This window comes from Prionailurus viverrinus, chromosome D1 (assembly GCF_022837055.1).
Source record: "Prionailurus viverrinus isolate Anna chromosome D1, UM_Priviv_1.0, whole genome shotgun sequence".
NCBI classification, from domain to species: Eukaryota; Metazoa; Chordata; class Mammalia; order Carnivora; family Felidae; genus Prionailurus; species Prionailurus viverrinus.
The window spans coordinates 90,440,079-90,465,030 of record NC_062570.1 but is presented as its reverse complement, the minus strand read 5'-3'; the positions used below and the strand labels follow the sequence as shown (position 1 = coordinate 90,465,030).

The 24,952-nt window shown below is 43.5% G+C and overlaps 1 protein-coding gene across 1 annotated transcript in view; it reads right to left on the bottom strand.

Annotated features, from left to right (window-relative positions):
* Positions 1–411: 411 nt before the first annotated feature.
* The window catches only part of RAG1 (recombination activating 1), a 40,865-nt gene continuing 16,324 nt past the window's right edge, over positions 412–24,952 (bottom strand). The window contains exon 2 of the mRNA XM_047879247.1: positions 412–3,608. Coding sequence (XP_047735203.1) covers positions 463–3,608 — 3,146 coding nt within the window. The 3' untranslated portion in view covers positions 412–462. The remainder of the gene's footprint in view (positions 3,609–24,952) is intronic.

The following is a 24,952-nucleotide window of genomic DNA, read 5'->3' as shown; positions in this document are numbered from 1 at the left end:
AATAAAGAATTCTACAGAAATGGTATTTAAAAAAAAACACTTATATCTCAATACAAAGAATAATAAATTGAGGGGGTGGGGAATGCAAACCACAAGACAAATCCCTTTCCTGACTTCCCTGGCTATTTCTTTGACAACCTTAGCTTTGATTTTCCACGGCACTCAGTCACACACGCACATCTTTGTTCATCTCTGGGCCCCTGCAGTTACTCCTGTTCTGAGTTATTGAGCTTCCAAATAACTGATTTCTCCTGTTGCTTTCCTGAACTCCCTAAACGGCTCAAGCACTCAGCTCATCAGTTATCCATTGCTGACATGGATTCGGCACCTCTGGCCTCTCCGATCTACCACTCCTCGGGTGGTGAAGCCCCACACACAGAAGTGAAGGGTGCCAGGAGAAGGTCTCAGTGCAACCCAGAAGAAAACTTATTTGCAAAACCAACACAAAGGCGGCTGCCCTGCTTAAAAATCCATCGAATCTTGAGTTTCCAGAGAGTCCTCTAGGCCTATTGGGTCCCCCACGCCTGGCTGCGAGTTTAAGGTAAACCCAGAGTTTCTATACGCATTATGAGCGTTCATAAACTTCTGCAGATATTTGGAGGTATACAACCAGTGATGTTTCAAGACATCTTCCATCTCGTAGCACTTGGACTGTCTGGCATTCATTTTTCGGAAGCGCCTGAACAGTTTGTTGCCAGATTCATTTCCCTCGCTTGCCCAGGCCCCAATGGAGCCGTCTCTCTCAATAATTTCAGGCACGTGTGCCAAGGTTTTGTGAAAGTAATTGGTGATTTTGCCCTCATATCTATACTTGAACTTGGTAGAGAGGAGCTCAGCAAAACGCTGTGAATTGAAACTATACTGGCAGAGGGATTCTGGGCACTCTTTAGCAGGACATGTCGATCGCCACACAGGTTTCATCTTCAGGTAAAGGTCCATCAGCTCCCTGAGAGCTTCATGCCTCTCCTCGGAGGGGATTAATTCACAGACTGCTTCAACTGTTTCTTTGGTCATGAGCCTCCTGGCAAAGTTGCCATTCATTCTCATGATTGGCTTCAGGTTCATCTTCTTCCGGAGATGCTTGTCCAGCGTAGCCTGCCACCTTTTCCTTTCCTCTTTGGAGGCATTGGGATTCTTGTACACCTCCCCTATCTCTAGCTGGAAAATCTTGTAGAACTCAGCCGCATTGCCAATGTCACAGTGGAGTGCATCTATGGAAGGGACGGTCTCAATGAAAGGTTTCGATGAGACTCCTTTCACGCGATCCCGCAGTTCTTCCACAGACTCGTGGTACGGGTTGGAACGCCAGACCTCGTAGCGCTCCAGGTTCTCAGAGTGGCTTCTGGTTATGGAGTGGAAGACAAGATTTTGAGAGGCCTCCAGGCGGGTGGCATCACAAAGGGTACAAATGTAGACTGAGCCAGAAGCCTCGAGGCCTTCAACTTCCCGGACAAGCTTCTCATCGTACCCAGTGCCCCTGAAGATGAACTTGAAAGTCCGAAGGATGCCTCCCATCTCCAGCACTAAATTGCTGGCCTTCATGGCCTCCCTCTCGGCAATGAGAGGGCTCAAGATGGCCGTCAGCGTCTCGTGGTCAGACTCGTCTGCCAGCATGAGGCACAAGGGCTTGCAACACAGTTCAGAGTTAGGTTTGACCTCCTCAAATACCTTCACGTTTTCTGAGCCGTGCGCTACAGTAATCTTCATGACTGTGAACGAAAAGCGAACCGCCTTTTCTGGAACTGCTGGCCCGCTCCCATGCTTCTCACTCACATCTCCCATGCCGTCACAAGACTCCTTCACCACGACTGTGAAGGGGCCATTCAGGTAGTCATCCAAGTCTTGGGCTCTCATGCCTTCCAGGATATCTTCTTCCATGTCCATCAAAGCAGACACCAAAGCCGAGTCGTAGCGGAACCGCTTGGCAATGGTGTCCACCGGGTAATCGTCCACAGAGGAGGACAGTCCAGACAGGCCATCAATAATGCCGACGTCAGTGCTGGAAGACACGTTCTTCAGAGGTGGCTGCCACTCAAAGGGGTAGTAGCCTGGCAGGAGGACCTTCTCAGCATTCCGAAGGGCGTGCAAAGGCTGAAAAATCTGCCTCCCCGTGATGGCTTTCACAGTCCTGTACATCTTGTGGTACTGACTGCAGCTGAGGAAGGTGTTGACACGGATGGCCAAGCACACAGCTGGCTGCAGGCCAGAACCCCGTCCCTGCATGATGGCCTCCAGCTCGTCGGCTTGTCTGTGTTCATTCCTCGCCCTCAGTGCCAGCAGGAACAAGGTCAGACACACAGACTTCACATCTCCACCTTCTTCCTTGTCGGCGAAAGCCTTCACTTGCAGCTTGAGCTCCCTCAGGCGATGCTTCTGAGCCCTTCGCGTCAGGGACAGGAGATGCTGGCGGGGCCGACCCCCTTTATTAATATGCACAAAAGTCTCTTTTGACTCCTTGTGGCTTGAGACGTGGTGGTTATATTTTTCCAAGCTGACCTCCTCATTGCACTCTTTTGCTGGACATCTCACCATCAGGGAGTTCAAGATGCTCACAAAGGACTTCACTGGACTCTCCAGGTCGGTAGGGAAGCAGGGATATTGGCAACAGGGACAATAGCTGCCCATGACTTTGAGGCACCTGAGAATGCAAATCCTGCAAAATACGTGCTTACAGCTGGTCTCCACAGGGTCAGCCAGGATGTGTTCACAAATCTGGCAGGAGATAGATTTCACAAAGTGTGCCGGGAAGTCCACCGCGAGAAGCTTGGTACTAAGATGAATGTCACTGCACTTGGAGATCTTCTTCATCACTTCCTTGCTGCTGATCCTTGCCCGAGCTCTTTTCTTGTGCCGATGGGCTCTTCTCGCTCGGGCAACCACGGTTTTGAGTTTTTTGCTGAGCTGCACGTTTGGCTGATGGCTCTTCCTTTTGAGTCCCCGGCGGGCAGAGCGGCAGATGTCACAGGATGGCGTGTGGGGATGCCACTCCATGGGTGCATTCCTTGGGAAGTTGACTTCACACGGGGCACTGCTAAACTTCCTGTACATGATGTTCCAGCAGCTGTGGCAGAATTCAGTGGGGTGGATCGAGTCAACGTCTGCTTTCACATCAATCCGGAAAACCTTGGCAATGAGGTCTGGCCAGGAAGTGGCTCTCTTTTCCTTCTTCCGTAAAAGGACTTGGGTTTTACCATCCACTGGCCCATGGACTGGATAGCTCCTATTGTGCCCATCAGTTTTAAAAGAATTCCCACAGATACGGCAGAGATGGCGAAGGTTGGCTTGGTGGATTGCTTTGTCTCCTGCTTTCCCATCATCATGGGATTTCTTCGAAAACGTAGGGTGAGCTTTTAATGCCGGTTGACTCAGGGCTGGCTTCTGACCATCAGTCTCATCCAGGATTGCTGGAGATTGCTCCAGAGAGGGTTTCCCCTCGGAGGAAATTTTCTTTTCTATTTGAGCTTCTTCAGGTGCCTTTTCAAAAGATCTCACCCTGAAGAGCTTAAATTTCCATTCTGAAAATTTCATATGCGGGTGCTGAATTTCATCTGGGGCGGAACTGAGTCCCAGGGCGGGTGGCAAAGAGACAGCCATGATGGCTGAGTTACCTGAGAACAATGGAAATAAGTCATATTAAGACAAAAAATTCAATATCCCACTGATGCATCTTGGAAGAAATAGAAATGAATACATTCAATTTTTCATTCATTCACTGATGCAAAAAGTTACTTCTCTAACCTCCCATTTTAATACACTATGTTAGGTGCTGAGCATACAGCAGAGGACAGTCATTCCCTGCCTTGACAGTGCACGTGGTCGTTTACACCACCGTGAGCCACCATGGTTTGTGTTACATAGATATGTACACTCTTACTTCTTTCCACCAAAACCTTAAGGTCTTTGAGGACAGTAATTCATTTCTGAGTAATTCATTTCTGTCTCTCCAACATTCCTAGTACACTTCCTAGTGCAATTCCTAGTATTAGGGTTGAATAGTTATTTGCTGAAGAAATACAAGGAAAAACTGGCTAGTGAAACCACGGAAAAGTCACATTTTCTGCATTGTATTAGCCTCATTGCATAGCTGGACAATATATTTCCAGCTTTTTAAAGCAGTCTCCCAGGAGGTTGGTTGTTTATTTCTTCTAAACAGGCCATAAAGGGATGATAAAGCTACAAACCCAAAGAAACTAATTACTCACTACTTGAAAGAATGAAGTGAATTTTGAAGCGTTATGAATGCTAGCTAATAATAAGTATCATGGATAGTAATTATGCTTACAATTTTAATTAGTGAACACTGCTGTAAATTATAAGGGCTGTGTCTCTATTAGAAACAAAAAACCACAGAACTTTAAACCTGCAACAAACCATAGGGTGCACGTACAAACATTCCAAAGGGCTTTTAAGATGAAAAATTCAAGTAGTTTCAGATAAAAATCACATAGGCCATCCTGGAAGTCATTACTGGACAATGGACATTAGCTTTATAGTTTGTAATAAGAAGAGGTGGGAATAAGATTTTTCTTCTGATAAAAAAATATTAGCAATTGCATATGCCAGGAAACCCTACCGATTGGTGTCAGTGTAGACACCAATCATGCTGTAGAAAAAAACCTGAAAATGTCATTTGAGTCCTCTCCAGATCCAAACAGCCTACTATTCTCAAAATTCCTTGGTACACATCACTGGAAAAATAGCAACTATATTTCAACCTATCATCTCTCTCCCAAATTTGCCTAGCTTAACACTCTTGACCCATCAATTATATCAAGCAATACATTCCCCACCCCGACTTCTCAGTTAATTAGCTAACAAAATTGATGATATTTTTATATAATCATGTGGTCATGGAGACTAATCCTCAGAGGAAAGAGCCGGGGTGGGATCTGTGGGGAAGGAGGGACAAGTGCTATAATCCTAACTGCTGCTAACAAAGTTTCTTCTTGAGTCATCTCTTTAAACTACTGAAGTTTATTCCATCTGGCATGCACTAGGCTTCGGGGATTGATGTTTTTCATGAAAACATGATCAAAAAGGAAATCCTGTGAAATTGCAGGACTGTGTGAGATCTGAACACAGGACTGTGTGAGATCTGTACAATTTCAACCATCTCAAAAGTCTCATTAACCTCAGAAGTATCTCAACTGCAGCCCAACAAACACCTCAACATTGCTTATGGTTCAGTTATGTTTCTAAATTCTGTCCTATGTCAGTGTGAAGGCCTTCCAGGTCTCCCCTGTCCCATTGGCTGGAACTCTTTCCCAAATGCCTTTTCATTCCATTAGCCTTTTCCTACCCAGTCTTTTTCTAACATGCTTGTTGTCTGGATTTCCAAGATAATATTTTGAGGTGTTATTTAAAAAAGGGGGGGGGTGCCTGGGTGGCTCAGTCAGTTAAGCGTCTGACTTCGGCTCAGGTCATGATCTCACAGTCCGTGAGTTTGAGCCCCGCGTCAGGCTCTGTGCTGACAGCTCAGAGCCTGGAGCCTGCTTTAGATTCTGTGTCTCCCTCTCTCTCTGCCCCTCCCCTGCTCATGCTCTCTTTCTCTCTCTGTCTCAAAAATAAATAAAAACATTAAAAAAATTAAAAAAAAAAACAAAACAACTGCATCACCATCTCTGGAGCTAAATAATGCGTTTCCACAATGAGTAAGTCAACCACAAGGCTTGTTGGAAGGATCCTTAGAACTATCTCCCCTCCCTGCCCACTCCTCTCCTGACACCCACTGGCTGGAAATGTGATCTGCCAAAATACATTCCTTTAAATACTCCCAGAGAAAGAGTACTATCCCAACCAATTATTAGCCATTGACATTCGAATCAAATGTATTTGCTATTTTGTCTTTCAACTCAACTGCTAAAACTTTATCCAAACAAAAAGCAAGAAGAGGGTGGAAGGGATGTGTTATGCTTTTTGTTTTGAGGGAATATACATCAAGATGCTAATCGTGGCGATCTGTGGGAGCTGTAAATGTTTTATATTTTTCATGCATGCCTATGATCTCTACTTTTTCTGAAATAAACATTTATTACTTTTACAAGAAGATAGAACTTTTAATAACTAGACCTAATGAGGTATTTTTTTAATCTATATGGTTAGCAAAGATTAAAACTATCATTACTCAGCATTAATGAAGGTGTGGGGAAATGCAAATATCTTCATACATTCTTTGGAGAAGTATAAATTGGTATAATACCCCTAGTGGACAATTTAGCAATGTTTTTTAAAAGTTTAAATATAGTGGGCTCCTGGGTGACTCAGTCGTTAAGCATTTGACTTCAGCTCAGGTCACCATCTCACAGTCTGTGAGTTCGAGTCCCACATAGGGTGAGCACGAGCCCAACTTAGGGTGAGCGTGAGCCCTGGATGAGCCACGCTCCCCACCCCCTTATCTCTCTGTCCCTCGCTCACTTGTATCCTCTCTCTCTCAAAAGAAAAAAAAGTTTAAATATATTTGATCTTTGGTGCAATAAATTTGCTTTTAGGAAGTTATTCTATAGATATATTCCCACAGGCTATTCCTTGTGTGGGAATAAACATTCCACAGGTTATTCCCACAGTGAATATTACATGGAGAAAGACAGAGTGACAGAAAGAGATTTGTTTAAAAAAATTGTTACCTTAGAAAAGAGGCAGCAGCATAAATAATCACCCCTAGGGCATTATTAAGTAAACTATGGTCCAGATATACAGTGGAAAACAACACAGACGTCTAACATTTCCATATGCATTAGTGCATATGTGTGATTTCTATATGCCTCAACGATACAGAAGGATACCCACACAACAAAGCAGAGAACGGACAACAAGAACAAGTATAGTAAGATTCCATGTAGGCACATTTGCTCAGACCTGGAAGTGCAAACATTCTGGGAGGATATGCACTAAAATCTTAACAACATCTACTCTAAAAATGGAGTGACACTGGCGAGAAGGTATCTTTAATTTTCTATTTTATTCATTCATACACCATTTTAGTTTTTCACAACAGACGTGTATTATTTTTTTAATTTTGTGATCAGTTCACTTTAGGGAAAAATGTTTTAATGACTAGATTTATATGTGCCCATAGTCATTTTAATTTCTTCCTAAATTCTCCCCTCTCCTCACCGAATTTTAAGACCTGGCTAAGCCTCAAATCTGACCAGCATCCTTTCCTTTCCTTTTTTTTTTCTTTTTCCTGGTAAACATATAGAAAGGGAACCAAAATATGGACCTATAGACAGCATGAAGTTAGCATGATGAACGAGTTATCGTGTAGTCATTGTTTGACACTCAGGAATCTTGCAAACACTTGATCTCCTCTCTTCTAAAAAAAGGTCTCAGCAGCAGACCAACCTTAGAATCTAAAAGGCAAAGTGACTGTTGGTGGCCCGGCCCCGTTCCCACCTCAGTGTTGCCATCACCTGCCATCACAGCTGTGGGGGCTTTGTCAACACAGGGCACAGATTCATTTTGACAAACCAGGGCAGAAGCTACGGTTTGGTAAGTGTGTGATTAGCGACTTCAGGAGGCTGGGTCACAGCAGCAGCCCCGCCCCTGACTCCCCGCCCAACCCCTACCCTGCACACACCTACATCCTAGCACTTGACTCACAGTCTCCCCTCTTCCCATCTTCAACTTAGTCTCTACACAATGTCCAAGTGACCACTGCGTGCCCAAGTGTGACCCCTCGTTGTCACACCCACCCCACTCATTCATCCGTTCGTTCACTCCACAAATACTATTTCCTGCTTTTTGCCAAACACCATCATCAAAAAGTTGACGACGTCCACAGCCTTTTTATAAGTCTTAGGCATCCACAACATGACCCTAAGATTCTTGCCCTTCTTCCAGGCAACTGCTTGCTTGAACCACTTCAGAAAGAGAAGGGCACTGTCACAACCCCCTGGTCAGGAATCCTGGTTCAAGAACATAACCTCTGTGTAGGGTCTCTACAGTGGCAATTCCCAAAATTATTGGGTATTAGAATCACTGGGGAGCTTGCTTTCAAAATTTTATGCAGATCATCAGGTTCCAGAGATTCTGATTCAGTTTATCTGGGATGGAGTCCAGAAAATGCATTTGTTAAGCATTTCGGTGATCCTGCTATGAGGAGTCCATGGGTCACACTTTGAGAAAAACTGGACTGCTACTTCATCCAATCTAGTTCAGGAAATTCCTGGCAATACCTGGAAATACCTGGGAAACTACACATTTCCTCCCACCCTGGACTCCGTTTGCTGATGATCATGCCTAGACAAGCACAGTATTCCTTTCCAAGAGTCACAGCTTTCCTTCTGCTGATTTATTTACTCATTCATTCAGGAAGCGCTCCTTAAAGCCTTTCTCTGCCCACAATATTCATTTCCAGTAATTTGGATATCTGCGCCTTCTCTATGAACCTATAGTGTCTTCCTAAACTCGGCTTCTTACTCCTTTCCAATTTTTATACGTTAGAAAGAAAAATCAAATTGTTGTCAGCTTCCCTTGATCCCTCCCCTCAATCCCTGCAAGGAAGAAAAGCCTAAGTCCTTCTGATTAGAAACATAAAAAAATGTAATAAATGTTGTGGCTCAAGGCATGAAAATCATGAGTGTTACCTTGCTCAGCAGGCTGCCTGGCCAAATTGTTGGGATGTCTGTAATTCGTCTGATATCACTTGATGCCAAAGAGAAGGCAAAGTGTGTTCTCCTCCTCCTCTTTGCCTTCTCGTCCCTCAGAACAGACTGCTGCATTATTTATCAGCCTCCACTGTCCTTCCCAGCCTCCCCCACCACGGACAGCTAACCACACATGATGGCGGCCAATCACAGGCCAGGAGCCCCCAGCTCCAGCTGGCACCTGGCCCTTCAGGAAGCTTAGCTGGGGGACCCAGGTGTCATGGGTGTGTGCTGGAACATTGCCAGAGCTGCCAGTTCACTCCCCAAGACTGTTTGGGTTGGAAATGAACTTGTCAACATAAGCTCTGGCTTCTACCAAGATTCTAGGGCTCTGTGCCTCAGTTATCTCATCGAATACTAATAGCATATACCTCAGAGTCAGTGAGGTTATACAGTGAAAGTTAGGACAGGAAAATACTTGGGACAGTGTCTGCCCTCCGTAGATACTCATCAAATACTAGCTTGGTGAAAATTTCTTGTTGTTATTTTAAAACAGTATCCAAACCATCCCATAAGCCTCGTACCTGGTCAATTCTCAGCCAGAGAACATTGTGCTCCTAGCACCAACACTGAGTTTAAACTTGACTAGTGTTTTGAAGTCAACAGACCTAGATTTGAATCTTGCCTCAGGTCTTTGATACGTTACTTAAACTTTGGGAGCCATAATCCCCTCATCTACAGGTAGGATGGATCATTTTAGCCCCAAGCAGTAGGCCAGGTTTGTAAGGGCTTTACCTATTATTTAACTGTCCCAACAATCTCATACATTTGACATTCTTATCTCTAAAGAGAAGCAACAGAAGTTTAGAGCAATGGAGAACTTGTGCAAGATCACACAGCCCTAACTAGTGAACGTGGGCCCCTTAACCACTCTACTCCACTCCACTCCACTCCACTCCACTCCACTGTGAAAGACTATTGAAAGGCGCTTTGTAATAGTGTGAGGATGAATACCTGGCACCATCTGTTTCAAATACCATTCATAGTTCTTAGGCCAGCTTTATTCCCAAAGTACCCCCTCTGTCCGGCTAACATGTGAGGGATTGTCTTGTTTTCATTTGATTCGTGTTTTTTTTTTTTTAATGTTTGTTTATTTTTGAGAGAGAGAGAGGGAGAGAGAGTGAGTGCAACTGGGAGAGGGGCAGAGAGAGAGGGAGACACAGAATCTGAAACAGGATCCAGGCTCTGAGCTGTCGGTACAGAGCCGGACGCAGGGCTCGAACTCCAGAATGGCAAGATCATGACCTGAGCCAAAGTCGGACGCTTAACTGACTGAGCCACCCAGGTGCCCCTGTTTTCATCTGATTCTTAGCAAAAACTGTCAGAGAGGCAGGTGCGCAGATTTTTCTGTGCTATGCTGTCCGCCTAAGACACTCCTCTTATATCCCCACTATTTTGCACTTGGGTCTATCTAACTGCACAACAGTCCTGGGGACACAGCTTCTGCTCACTAAGCTAAAGACAGAGCAGAAGCCATTGTAATATTATTAGGACGGATGGCCTGTGGCTTCTAGGCACTTCAGTGTGTTTGTGCCCAAGGGGATGGACTCATCGCCTGAGATTCATATGACACTGTGAGACTGGGCAGGTGGGAGCTGAGAAGTTCCGTGTCCATGTTCAACTGTTCAACTCAGCAGGAAGTAGGGCCTCCAGGGTGTGTGGGCTTTATGGCTTTGAAGTCCTCTTTATTCAGTTGGGTCAGGAAGAGAGGAGGCACGACATAACTGATACGGGAGAAGATGCTTTTCCCATCCATCCTCCCATGCTCCCAAACCCTTGTCTTCATGGACTCATGTCTCAAGGAGAGAGAGCCAGACGTTCTTGCTTTGCCTTGAAGCGAACGGGAAATATCTCACAGAATTAGAACAAAGCAGCGAGTCCCAGCTTCCAAGGATCGGGCTTCAGTTCTCAAGACTCACTTAGAAGTTAAGTGAAACTGAAGTGACCAACCATCCCACTTGCCTGGAACTTTCCTGAGTTTAGACCTGAAAGTCTGAGGCAAACAGGGTCAGTTGGTCACGCTTCAAGCCCAAACCAGAGTTAGAAAATTCGTCTAATCTCAAAATTCATAAATGGAATCCTTTCCAATTTTTCTTAGGGAAGTTAGGTGTTCACAGAGACTCATCAAATATGCAGCAGGCCATAGGGGACGGGGCATGAAAGTCAGACCAGTTAGCCATCAGAGAGCTTTTTTTTTTTTCTTTTACCATATTTACCATAGAGTTTTGTATTGTCTAATCTTATCAGTTATGTTACCTTTAAAATAGAAAAAAGCCACATAAGATTTACAAATAAGTAACAGTACTATAATGAATTTTAAATGAGGCAAAATATAATATTGGGTGCATATGAAGATATACTCTTCTAATTTTTTTTAAATAAAAGTCTGGATTTATATATATCGGATTCTTCAAGGGCAGGATTTCCAGTATTTCCTTGTTCTTCCCCATGACACCTGGGGCCTTTCTCCCATCCATGTTGAAAATACATCACGGTCACCTGGTCCTCTGCCGAGAATTAAGACCTCCATCGGATCATCAGGAGAAACGAGCTCAGCCATGAATTCTTGTCCCTTTTTCTGGCCACTAAAATTCTACCCACTCTTCTTGCTCCAGATCTTTTCCACGTGACATACCCCACCTGGAGCAAACTTGGACTTCCGTCATAAATCAGCAAAGTCAGAGCTGCCTAGGATACTACGTTGTTCCAAGCAAATTAAAAATAAAACACTGCTGACAGATCTTGGCCAAATTTAGCAAGAGGAAAAGAATGAAAAGGGCAAAGTGGAGTTTGGACGACTGGATGCCAGTTTCCAGCCTTGAGCACAGCACTCCCAGCTGAGTGATTAGCTATGGTTAATCCTGGAAGTGTCGACAGGCCCTGCTCTGGCCTGGCTCCCTCTGGCCACGTGCACCTCCCAGGCCGTCACTCCTTTCCCTGGCCTCTCCATCTGAGCCCCCAACCCTCCTTAGCAAGTTGCCTACACTTACTCCCCTTGGCTTCCTGCAGGCCCTTTTAAGAGAACTTTTCAAATTCAATTTCTTCCCAGACAGCCATGAGCTCTAGTGGCTGATATCAATCAAAATCTCCTCCTGCAGCTGTGGTCTGAGTGTGTGAATGCGGCATTTTGTGCTCTTATCATAATCCAGCAGATGCTATTTACTGACATCGTGATTACATATATAAGCTTGTATCTATATATCTCCAGCTCACAAAACTCTTGCCTCCTAACATCGCCAACTCAAATGCCAGAGCTGAAAGGGAACTCAGAGGTTATCTGACCCAACGAACACATCTTATAGGTGAGAAACAGTCCCCGAAGGGCAGTGTCCTGCTCAATGTCACAGGAGGGAATCAGTCGCAGAAAAAGCATTGCAAACCAGCTCTCGAGGCTCCCGGGACAAGATTCTTTCCACTTCACTGGAAAGGGAGCATCCCTGCCTCTCCCACCCCCATGCCATCTGGCTCCCCTTAGCCTGGAAAGGAACTTGAGTTGGCAAAGAAGCAGGACCTTAATAGGTCACTGCTAGATTAGAGCCTTCCGTGATAGTGCAAACTTGCCACGGCTCTGGTAGCAGACAGCCAGCATCTCTACCCGCTCACTCCTCCCCCACTTCCCCAGTCTTGAAATTGCTTTCTAATTAACTCAATGTGGATTATCCCTGTTAGTAAATTTTCTAATGTGTTATTAATTGCTCTAAACGTCAGCTGCTGCTCCTTCTCCACAAATTCAGGAGTGCCGCAGCGGGCTCGCTGGTGTTAGCGAGGCTGTTTCTAAACGCCTAGTGCCATCGTGTGGGCAAAAAAAGTCTATCAGAAAAAAGTCTCCTGAAGTCGAATCCGTGAACTGGTTTCAGGAGTCATAGTTTGGTTCTCTTCTCCCCTCCCTTTATCCCAACTTCCATCCGCCCGCCCCCCCCCCACCTTCCCCTTTACCTCTGTGGGGACCCCCCACAATTTCTATAGACTGAAACAATGCCAGAAGCTTAGGCAGTCGAAGTAGCCGGCTCAACACCCCACACCTATTTGGCTGCAATCTTCCATTGGAGTCAAGGGTCCAACGTGAAGTTCATGACTGCTAACTGGCCCCAGAAAATAGGTAATGAATGCCTTCTCCTCGTTCCTCAAACAAGTGAAAACATGAAGACCCCATGGCCTCGTGAAGGAGTCTGAGGAACTGAGAAGTGAGGTGCAGTGGTTATGACTGTACTAGACATCCTTTCTAATTTGGAGTCCTCTGTTCCGTCTTCAAACCCCAAATATAGAAAGTCGTTTCTTTCCTCCTTGTCCTATTTAGCTGCAGATGGTCTAAGAATGAGATCAAACACCAGTGTAGGATGAATTTGATCAAAATTTCTTAAGGCTAGAATTCAAGTTTGAGGAATGAGCTTTCTCAGCGTAGGGTAAACATAATAGCCCCAAATGAGTAATCACAGGACGGCACTAGACGGTTTTACAAAAACCTGCACTGGGCAACTGTCCCAAGCTCTACAATTTGGGGGTTCCCAAAATTGCACAATAATTTTTGGAGGGTGAGAAAAAGATACTTTTAAACAAAGGGACTTTAACTGTAATTTAATTTAATTTAACTGTGTTTCTGTACGTAGTTACTACGTGGCTTGCTTTTCTATATAATGAGAACAATTGCTATGTTTTCAATAAATGTTAGTTAAAAACTATTTTCTTTTCAACTTATGAATAGTGGTTCTGGAGAGAAACGGAAAGACAGAATCAACTCCTCATTACTTTTGTGCAAAAATCTGCCACTGAATTGCCTATAATGTTTCTCAAAAAACAGTTTATAATTTACTATGTGATTTAAATGTTTATCTTATTATAAATTTTTCCTGGGACACTTCTCCCACTCAAACAAAGAGCACAATTTCCAAATGCAGGTAAAATCCCACCATGCCATTATCACTGCAGAAAAGAGAAATGTTTATATCTTTAATTCCACTTCTAGGGATGGCTATTAGTAGCAATAATTTACTTCATTATACAAGTCTCTACAAAGACCAATCTGGATTCTACTCATTCCTGTCTTCATGTCAACCTTAAAAAGTAACTTTGCTTGGGCACCTGGGTGACTCAGTTGCTTAAGCGTCCACCTCTTGCTTTGGTGCTCAGTCCTGTGTCCTATTCTGTGCTGACAGCAAGGAGCTTGCTTGAGATTCTCTCCCTCTCTCTCTGTGCCCCTTTCCCACTCTCAAAATAGATGAATAAACTTAAAAAAACTTTTAATACAATTTTTTTTAAAAAGTAATTTTGCTTTGTGACAAGAAGGGGTGGGGGGACTTGCTGAGTTGAACTTTAGTTGAGATTTGATGTTCTTTGTACTTCTAGCAAAGAACATACCATCATTCTCCTCCAATCCTCCAACTTCCTTCAACGTATCCAATATCTCCAGTACCCTTCACCCTCCCCAAAAAAATCACCAACCACTAACAAAGACCCATGATTATTTTTAGTTAGCATGTATTACACCAAAAAAAATGTTCTCAGCAATATGATATCATGACGTGTTCTCAGACTTCTTAAGTCTCGTTGTGGCTTCTTTATTTCCCATCACCCACAGGCCATTACATAGAGACTTGGTGTAAGATACCAGGAATCAACTCCAGGTTCAATGGCCTCTTGGAACGTGAACTCATGACCTTTCTCCAACAAAACTATTTCTCCTTGGTAATAATCAGCAACAACATAGTATAGTGTTGACATAATTTCTGACTTCTGCCTGTTGATCTGAAGGTGGGTGTCATGGGCTGAATTGTATCTCCCACAATTCACATGATGAAATCCTAACCCCCAGTACCTCAAAATGTGACTGTATTTGGAGATGGAGATAGAGCCTCTAAAGAGGTGATTAAGACAAAATGGAAGTCGTTCGGGTGGGCCCTAATCCAGTCTGACTGATGTCCTTTCTAGAAGAAATTAGGACACTTCTAGAGATGCACAAGCACAGAGGACCATATGCACAAGCACAGAGGACCATGTGCAGACACAAAGAGAAGGTGGCCATCTCCAAGCCAAGGAAAGAAGTCTCAGAAGAAACCAAACCTGAGACACCTGGATCTCTGACCCCTAGCCTTCCCTGTGGGAAAATACATTTCTGTTGTTTTTCTTTTTTTAATTTTTTTAATGTTTATTTATTTTTGAGAGAGACAGAGTGTGAGCAGGAGAGGGGCAGAGAGAGAGAGAGAGAGAGGGAGACACAGAATCCAAAGCAGGCTCCAGGCTCCGAACTGTCAGCACAGAGCCCAATGTGGGACTCGAACCCACGGACCGCAAGATCATGACGTGAGCCAAAGTCGGACGCTTAACTGAGCCACCCAGGTGCCCAAACATTTCTGTTGTTGAAGCCACCCACTCTGTGGTGTTTGGTCACGGTAGGCCAAGCAGACTAATATAGTGCGGATCAAGTCTCTTATCTTGGACACTTCCTTTATCCACCTACCCAAGGAGGAAGAGGCTCTATGGATGGTCACATCTGAGGATACTCATTAGGCCACCGTCTTAATGAGCAAATGTGGCTATCTTGGCCATTATTATCTGTATTAGTGTTGGCTGTGGTACTGGGTACTGCAGGCTTTGGAGTGACACAAACCTGGGTTTAAATTCTACCCCCAATTCTTGTAGGCTGTGTGATCTTGAGCACATTTCTTAACCTCTCTGACTCTATTTCCTTATTTGAAAATGGAAATAACAGTAGTACCTGGTAAAGTTCTTAGGAGAATTAAACAAATACATGTAAGGTGCTTAGCACACTGTTAAGCACAATGTTGCCTCAATAACTCCCCATCCTCCCCCCAAACCCTCTCCCCTCATAGTCTTTTTCATCTTGTTTAAAGACAACTAACTCCCTAGTTCAAGGTAAATTCCTAAAGTCATTCTTCACTTATCTTTCTATAAATCCTCACATCTAATGAGTCAACAAATTCTAGTCTTGTTAAAATTACAAGTCAGATCATTTTACTTCTCTGGTCAAAAACCTCCTGTGGTTCCCCATCTTGGTTAGAGTAAAAGCCAAAGATTTCACAAGGACAAACCAGGATTATTACTTCTTCCACCCACTTGCTACAGCCACACTGATGCTTGTGCTGGTTCTCAAAAAGCCCATAAGTATTTCCACTTGCTATCCTCTCTGCTGAAATACTGCATTAAACACAGCCATTTTATTTATTTATTTAAGTTTATTTATTTTGAGAGGGAGAGAGAGAGTGGGCATGCATGGGGGAGGGACAGAAAGAGAGGGGAGAGAGAATCCCAAGTGGGCTCTGTGCTGTCAGCACACAGACTGATGCAGAGCTCGATCTCACAAACTGTGAGACCATGACCTAAGCTGAAACCAAGAGTCAGATGCTTAACCGACTAAGCCACCCAGGAGCCCCAATGCTACTATGTTAGACAGAGCTCTTCAGAGAAACACAACCAATAAGAGATATCTCTATTCTAGATATCTAGGAGAGAAATTTATTATGAGGAAGTAGCTCACAAGATTATGGAGGATGAGAAGTTCCATGATCTGCCATTTGTAAGCAAGGACTCAGGCAAGCTAGTGGCATAAGACCCAGTCTAAGGGCAGGAGAAGACTGATGTGCCAGCTTGAACAGTCAAACAGAGAGAGAGAGAGAGACAGACAGAGAGAGAGAGAGAGAATAAGTTCTGCCTTCTTTTTGTTCTATTTAGGCCCTCAACAGATTGGATGATATCCATCCACATTGAAGAGGACAAATGGCCTTATTCAGTCTACTGATTCAAATGTTAATATCATCCAGAAACATCCTCACAGACACAGCTAGAAATGGTGGTTAGTCAAATATCTGAGCCTTTTGTGACCCAGTCAAGTTGACACATAAAATTAACCATCAGAGCTGCCTCTGACTTCTAGAAACATGCAGTCTAATGTAGAATTAAAATAAACAAATCTGGAATGTTTGGAGTAGTTGGTATCTCTCGGTAGAGAGAGATAATGAGATTATGAATCAAGAGTCAAAAGATATGAGATGTATTTTCTGCTCTGTCACTAGGTAGCTCTGTAACCTTGAACCATTCATGTAACCACACTGCAATGATGATTTCCTCAGATTAATCTTATGTAAAAATGAGTAACACCTACTTTCCAGAATCCCTATGAGGATTAAATAATCAGAGGAAAATGTCTGGCTTAGAGTCTGATGCTATGTAGGCATTTAATAAATATTAGGTGCTACATGGGAATACTAGAGAAATATCCACCCCCTAAAAATATTTGAATTAAGTTTGCCTTCTTAGAGTTATACTATAAAATCAATCCATAACAAATCAGAATAGAGATGTGAAAAGTCACATCAAGAGGAGAAAATACAATAGTTTCCAGGCTTAGTAAAACTTGAGGACAGATATTAAAATATGAAAAGAATTTATTAGCCAAAGTGAGGTGGTGGGTCATTTTTATGAGCTGAATTGTGTCACCTCAAAATTCATATGTTGAATTCCTAATGCCCAGCACCTCAGAATATGACTGTATTTAGAGAAAGAGTCTTTCAAGAGATAATTAGATTAAAATAAGGTCATAATTCAAAAGGACTGATGTCCTTATAAGAAAAGATCAGGACACAGACACACACAGAGGAAAGACCATGTGAAGACATAGGGGGATGATAGCCATCTACCAGACAAGGAGACAGGAAACCAGCCTCAGAAGAAACCAACCCCACTGACACCTTCATCTCAGACTTCAAGCTTCTAGAACTGTGAGGCAATAAATTCCTGTTTTTTAAGCCATTCACCCTGTAGTGCTTTGTTATGACAGCTCTAGAAAATTAATACAGTCATTAATGGAAACTTAGAAAATTGAAGCCAGAAAGGTCTATAGAAACACACAAATATTCATGAAAGAAAGGGGGCTGTCAACCCCCAAAATGTCACTTTCCTATCCTTGGGGTGTGCATAGCTTGAAGAACTCCGCAAGCTATTTTGCCTGAAATCATTACACTTTTGAATCATCCAACTAAATCCTTTTGCTCTGGCTAGATTTTCAGCAAGGAATATTCTGACTATAATTTGATCTTCTATAAGAAAGTTGATATTGGGGCGCCTGGGTGGCGCAGTCGGTTAAGCGTCCGACTTCAGCCAGGTCACGATCTTGCGGTCCGTGGGTTCGAGCCCCGCGTCGGGTTCTGGGCTGATGGCTCAGAGCCTGGAGCCTGTTTCCGATTCTGTGTCTCCCTCTCTCTCTGCCCCTCCCCCGTTCATGCTCTGTCTCTCTCTGTCCCAAAAATAAATAAATGTTGAAAAAAAAAATTAAAAAAAAAGAAAGTTGATATCAGTTCTTTTCTGTCTGTCCAACTGAGGCCAGCTCCTCCTCCACTTATCGTGACCCTAACATGGCTGTCAGTCTCACAGCCCTGCCTGCCTCACTGAGCCAAGGGCAGTCAATCAAATTTCCCAGTCCCTTGGATACAGTGACTGGCCAGGGTTAGTCACATGACCTTCACAGGCAGCGTTTTTCTGGGAGAGTGATATGAACAATCGAGAGAGAAGGACTGCTCTCTTCTCCCAAGGTTGCCCCTGTAACTAAATCATATCTGCAAATAAGTCTGTAGCTGCCAAGGCCATCATGTTGCCTATGACAAAATCTATATGGGAATGAAATCCAAGGAAGAAGTCCATGCAAGAGAATCAGAGAGGCAGTAAGAAAGAACTGATAACATCACTTAAACTATTGGATCCAACTATGCCTGAAATAAGCTTCAAACTCATAGGCTTCTCCATTATCAAAGCAAAGAAATTCCATTTTCTGCTCAAGCTAGGTTGATCTGGATTTCTGTCCTACAAAACCATAATAAGTCCTGACTAATATATGCACAGGTCTTTCCTTCTGCCATTGTGAATCTAAGAAACCATGGCTTCCTGGAAATTTGGGATAACATCATAGGTAAAAGTTCAATTTAATGAGTGGAATGTTTGAAACTTTAGAGCCTCTCTTGATACCGGTGGGACACATAAAAATTGCAAACTTTCCCAAGTTAGAAGAGCCAATAGTTCCTTTTTTTTGTTTTTGTTTTTGTTTAACTCGGTCAAATTTGGGTTTCTGACTGAAGCAAGTGTCTGGCTGTCTTTTGATCAGGTGTACAATTATTAATCAGCAAAACCAAATAAAATTAGTCTTTTAAAAAAATTATTAAAACGATGTTCATTGCAGTACCGTTTGTTATGAACAATTTAAAGTAATGTAAATGTCCATCAGCAGAAGAGCAGAGGCAGGAGGAAGTACAAATCAGTACAGTGTGCATGAACAGCAATTTGGCAATAATTGTCAAGATTACTTATGCACTGTAGTAGTCTATGTGGGTTGCCATAACAAATACCACAGACTGGGTGGCGTACACAACAGAAATTTATTTTCTCATGGTTCTCAAGACTGGAAGTCTGAGATCAAGGGTGGTAGCAGGGTTGATTTCTGGTAAGACCTTTCTCCTTGGTTTGAAGATGGCTGCCCTCCTGCTGTGTCTTCACATGGTTTCTTTGTGTGTGAAGTCTGGTGTGTCTTCCTCTTCTTTCTTTTTTTTGTTAAGTTTATTTATTTATTTTGAGAGAGAGAGAGAGAGAGAAAGAGAGAGACAGCCTATGTGGAGGAGGGGCACAGAGAGAGAGAGAGTGAGAGAAGGAATCCCAAGCAGGCTCCATGATGTCAGCACAGAGCCCAACATGGAATTCGAATTCACAAACTGTGAGATCATGACCTGAGCTGTAATCAAGAATCGGACACTTAGCCAGCTGAGCCACCTAGGCACCCCTGTGTTTCTCTTCTTATAAGGACATCCATTCTACTGGGTTAGGGTCTCATCCTTATGACCTCATTTATCTTCAATTACCTCTTTAAAGGCATTATCCCCAAACATAGTCACACTGAGGATTAGAGCTTCAAGGTGAATTTGGGGACCAGTCCATAACATACACTAATACTTTGACCTAGAAATTCCACATCTACTAACTTATCCTAGGGATATTCCAATATACTTGAATGCAAACAAAGTGATATATGTACAACATTCATTAAGACCTGTTCGCAATAACAAAACATTGAGAACAACTAATGTTGTCACTGGTTAAATGAATACTGATCTATCTTCTCAATGGAATATAATGAGCACATAAAAAGGAAAAGAAATAGTGTGTTTATATGGAACAATCCTTAACAGTTCTTGTTGGAGGCGGGGTGGGAGGGGGGAAGCAAGGAACAGAACAATGTACATGGTACTGTACAGCTAAAAGTCTGAGAGAAATATGTACAAATATAATCTGCTTGTATATGTATCAAATATCTCTGGAAAATGAGCAAGAATGTAGGAACACTGGCTGCCTTCAGAAAGGGGAACTGTGTTGAAGAGAAGCTTTTAGATTCTTCTAGTAAGTTACGAATTTTGGAAGATTCTGGGAAAGAACTGAAGAATTGGTTTTTGCTCCTTCCAGTCCCTAGAGCAGCATTTCTTACATCCCCTTAGAGTGGCCACATTCTAATCTCTGCCTCAGTGGTCACATTGCTTTCTCCTCTTCATTCTGTGTTAAGTATTTCTCAGCCTCTCCAGAGCCTAAGAAAAGCATCTAGGATTGCACTGAGGGGCCATCTGGATAATCCAGGATAATCTCCCCACCTCAAAATCCTTAACTAAGTCATATCTGCAAAGTCTTGCCATGTAAATAACATTTGCAGGTTCCAAGGATTAGAACCTGGAAACTGTGGGGCCATCATTCAGTCTACTGAAGGAAAGGCTGAAGGAAGTTTGCTGGTTCATTAAGTGTGGCAAATATATTATCTTTATGTAATAGAGGAAACTAGGTGAGGGATATACAAGAGTTCTCTCCACTATCATCTCAATTTTTCTATGAATTTGGGATATATGAGAGTTCTCTCTACTATAATCTCAATTTTTTTATAAATCTGAAACTGTTCTGGAAAAGTCCATTAAAAAAAACTAAACATGCAACTGCCCTAATGACCCAAGAATTGCACTCCTGGGTATTTATCGCAGAGAAATGAAGACTGTGTTCATGCAAAAGCTTGTACATGAGTGCTCATAGCAGCTTCATTTGTAATAGCCAAACACTAGAAATAACCCAGATGTCCTTTAACTGGTGAATAGCTCAACAAATTGTGGTACGTGCACACTTTGGGACAGTACTCAGCAATGAAAAGGGACAAATTAGTGATAGACACCATTTGGATGAATCTCCAGAGATTATGCTGAGTGGAAAAAGCTAATTCCTGGGGTGTCCGAGTGGCTCAGTTGGTTGGGCATTCCACTCTTGATTTGGGCTCAGGTCGTGGTCCCAGCATTGTGAGACCAAGCCCCACATCAGGCTCCATGCTGAGTGTGGAGTCTGCTTGAGATTCTCTCTCTCTCTCTCTCTCTCTCTCTCTCTCTCCCCATGCCCCACTCACGCATTTTCTCTCTAATTTAAAAAAAGAAAAGAAAAAAAGCTAAGTCCAAAAGTTTATATACTGTATGATTTCATTTAAAAAATGTTTAATGTTTATTTATTTTTTGAGAGAGAGAGAGAGCGAGCATGGTGGGGGAGGGGCAGAGAGAGAGGGAGACACAGAATCCGAAACAGGCTCCAGGCTCTGAGCTGTCAGCAGAGTCCCACGCGGGGATTGAACCCACAAACTAGGAGATCATGACCTGAGCCGTAGTCAGACACTAAACCAACTGAGCCACTCAGGTGTCCCTGTATGATTCCATTTATATAACATTCCTGAAATGACAAACTTCTAGAAATGGGGAACAGGTTAGTGGTGGCCAGGGGTTAAGGAGTGGGGGTGGGAAGGAAGTGAGTATGGCTACCAGGGGGCAATGCAAGAGATCCTAGGAGTGCTGGAAAAGTCTGTACTTGACTATATTAAGGTCAGTATGCTGGTTGTGATATTGTACCATACTTTTGCAAGATGTTGCCATTCAGGGAAACAGTTAAGGGTATGTCTTATTATACATAATAAGTTAAGGGTATTATACATAAACAGTTAAGGGTATCTTTATTATTTCTTGTATACAAGAGTATTTCTTGTATACAAGGGTATACATAAACAGTTAAGGGTATCTTTATTATTTCTTGTAACTACATGTAAATCTGTAGCTTCAAAATAAGTTTAATTTTTTAGTGCTTATTTATTTATTTGAGACACACACACACCGAGAGAGAGAGAGAGAGAGAGAGAGAGAGAGAGAGAAGGTGAGTGGGGGAAGGGCAGAGATAGAGAAGGAGACAGAGAATCCCAAGCAGGCTCCGCACTGTCAGCACAGAGCCTGACACAAGGCTCAAACCCATGAACTATGAGCTCATGACCTGAGCTGATATCAAGAGTCAGACACTTAACTGACTGAGCCACTCAGACATCCCAGAAATTTATTTTTTAAGTGATACTGAATAAGAAATAGTTCTAAATATGAAGGGAACAAAGCAAAGAATTTTATTTAAGTTCAAAAGTGAATGGGAAAAAGTTTTGAGAGGCTATTTATATTTCTCTAGAAAATATAAACTGCTAGCCAGCGCTAGATAAATTTTGAATCATGAACCAATGTGTTCCCCTTACCAGCAAGAGGAACTCAGGCCACTGCCACTGCCTTGAGAGGAAGAACAAAGATAATTCTTAATGTATGACCTTCCAATTAGCCTGTTGAAACTCATTACTCAGAAAATAAGTCCAAAAGAAACAAAATATTTTGATTTGCCTTAGCTTGGGCCGTTTGAATTCAGTGTATCTCATAAATAACAGATTTGGACCAAGCACTAGGCCATCCCATTTCCAGATGTGATCAATATCCTGGTGAGCAGACGGGGTTTGGAAGGAGAGGTGAAGGAGACAGGCCCAGCAAGAGAGAGATGTTGATGAAAGCCTCCAAGAAGGGACCGTGGGTGTCAGCCCAGCTTGAACGAAATCGGCAGAAGGGGAGGTGCCTATGGAACCGTGTCCCAATACTTTTGGGGATCTGAGAGCACAGAGTATCTGACTTCCCGGGTTGAGCCTGGAAAAATGGGCAAAATCTCCCAGCTGCACTGTAGCAAGGCTGCATGAGTCCCAGCAGCTGAGTTGGTAACACTGTGTGGGGTGCAGGGGATCAGGGGTCAGAGACAAGCCGTGGATTCTCTGATGCTAGACTCTGGAAAGGACACAGAGAGGTCGCAAGAGGACCTCACTGTCGCAAGGAGGAAGAGGCAGAACTAAGTCAGATGACCAGCGCTGAAAAAGAGTTCTGTCCACAAATACTGAGATGTGATGAAGTCCATACCCAAAACCCTGAGCAGGTGTCAGCCAGGTCCCCATCCCCCACCTCCAAGCCATAATGTCAGAAATGTAGGAGCCACCAGAGAAGAAGGACAGAGAACAAGAGGGAAAATACAGGAGTGACTGTGAAATGACTGGGAAACTGAGGCACTGTTTACATGCCTGCCTTTCCACTAAATGGGAGTTCCTAATGGCCAGTCCGTTGGCTTCTGAAAGCAAATAAACTCAGCGACTTGCACAGCTGAATTTTGTAACTGCTCTGCCAACGGATTTTATATGTAGTTTCTATTTTCTCCTACTTTTCTACATGGAAGTATATAACATGTAATAATAATTGACGGATTAAAAGGAAAAATCCAAAATATGGTTTAAGGCCCCAGGATCCACAACTCGTGGCAGCAAGCTGTATTGCCTCTGCACAGCATTGCCAGCTCATATGCCCCTTTGATACGACTTAAAGTCCCTGGTTTCTCATGCCTTTTAAAGCCACAGGGACTACACTCCCAACTTTTAATATTCTTTCCCCCAGCACTGTTCTTCTCTCTTTCTTCTGGTGACCAGTAGGAGGGTGGCCACTCGGAGACCTTGTCTGTGTGTCAGGCGTTGCCATTGTGAAGGTCCATCTGGATGCCAAGCTCGGTTGACTCCTAGAGAGCCTCTCTTTTCTCTTGGATCCTGGGCGGAACATCAAATATCACCTGCACTATTAACATTTGCCTTAAAATTTTTTTTAATTTTTTTTTTAATATTTATTTATTTTTGAGAGACAGAGCACAAATGGGGGAGGGGCAGAGAGAGAAGGAGACACAGAATCCGAAGCAGGCTCCAGGCTCTGTCAGCACAGAGCCCGACGCGGGGCTCAAACCCACAAACCACGAGATCATGACCTGAGCCGAAGTCGGACACTTAACCAACATCCAGGCGCCCCTTAACATTTGCCTTTAAAGGAAGTCACCTTGTTTACATGAAGAAAGACTTTCATATGCTTTCGAATGGTCGTAGCAGAAACACAATGTAGGAGGGAGAATGCTTTCTCTGTTAGAAAGGAAGGTTATCGGGTGCAAAGGTCTGCCAGCACCAGATGGTTTCTCCTTTCCAATACCAAAAGGATTAAAAGAAAATTGGAAAAGCAATCCAGTGTTAATGCACACCCAACGTGACTATGTCTCTACCTAAAATCATTTCATCTGCCACAACTGGCCCTTGTAAAACACCAAAGCTTATGATGGGTAATAGTCCTCCCAACTTAAAGACTCTTTTATGTTACAAGTCATTCAACCACCTGTCCCTGAGCCGCTGACTGGGGAAAGTCAGTTCAGGAAATGCCCAGTGGGTGGCAGCATTGAGACCAGGACTGCCCATGCAAGACTTTTCTTAATATAGCTCCGGTTGTTTACAGCCTCAACCTGCTCCAGCCTCTTCCTCCTCACCTGCTGTTTGTCTGCAGCTGCCTCTGGGTCCCCAGGGAAAACAACAGACCAGCTCATCACTTCATGTGGAAACCAGAACTGGGGGCTTCAAAATGTTCCCATCTGTTGGGAGAAGGCCCAGCCCCCCTGCCTTCACTCCTCCAGGAATCTGAATTCACCAAACAGAAATCTGAACCTACCAAACAGAAAGGATCAAGATCTCTGTGCCCTGGATCCAATTCGAGGTTTTAAGTCAATCAACCAACCCTCCAGCATTTTTAAGCGTAGCATGGCATTAGACAGGAATTACAGAACACGATAGCCTGCAGCTTGCAAGCTATAGGTGAATTGGGCAGATGATGTTAAAGCTGCTGCTATAAATGAGCAAAACAGGATAGGGCATAGCTGCTAAATGACATGCTAGAGACCATAAGCAATGTGAAGTTTCAGAGGGGATTAAGGGAAAGCCAAGCAGAACCTTCTTTCCCAGGGCTCATTAAAATGCCCATAGGGCACCTGGGTGGCTCAGTCAGTTAAGCGTCTGACTTTGGCTCAGGTCATGATCTTACGGTTCGTGGGTTCGAGCCCAGCATCGGGCTCTGTGCTGACAGCTCAGAGCCCGGAGCCTGCTT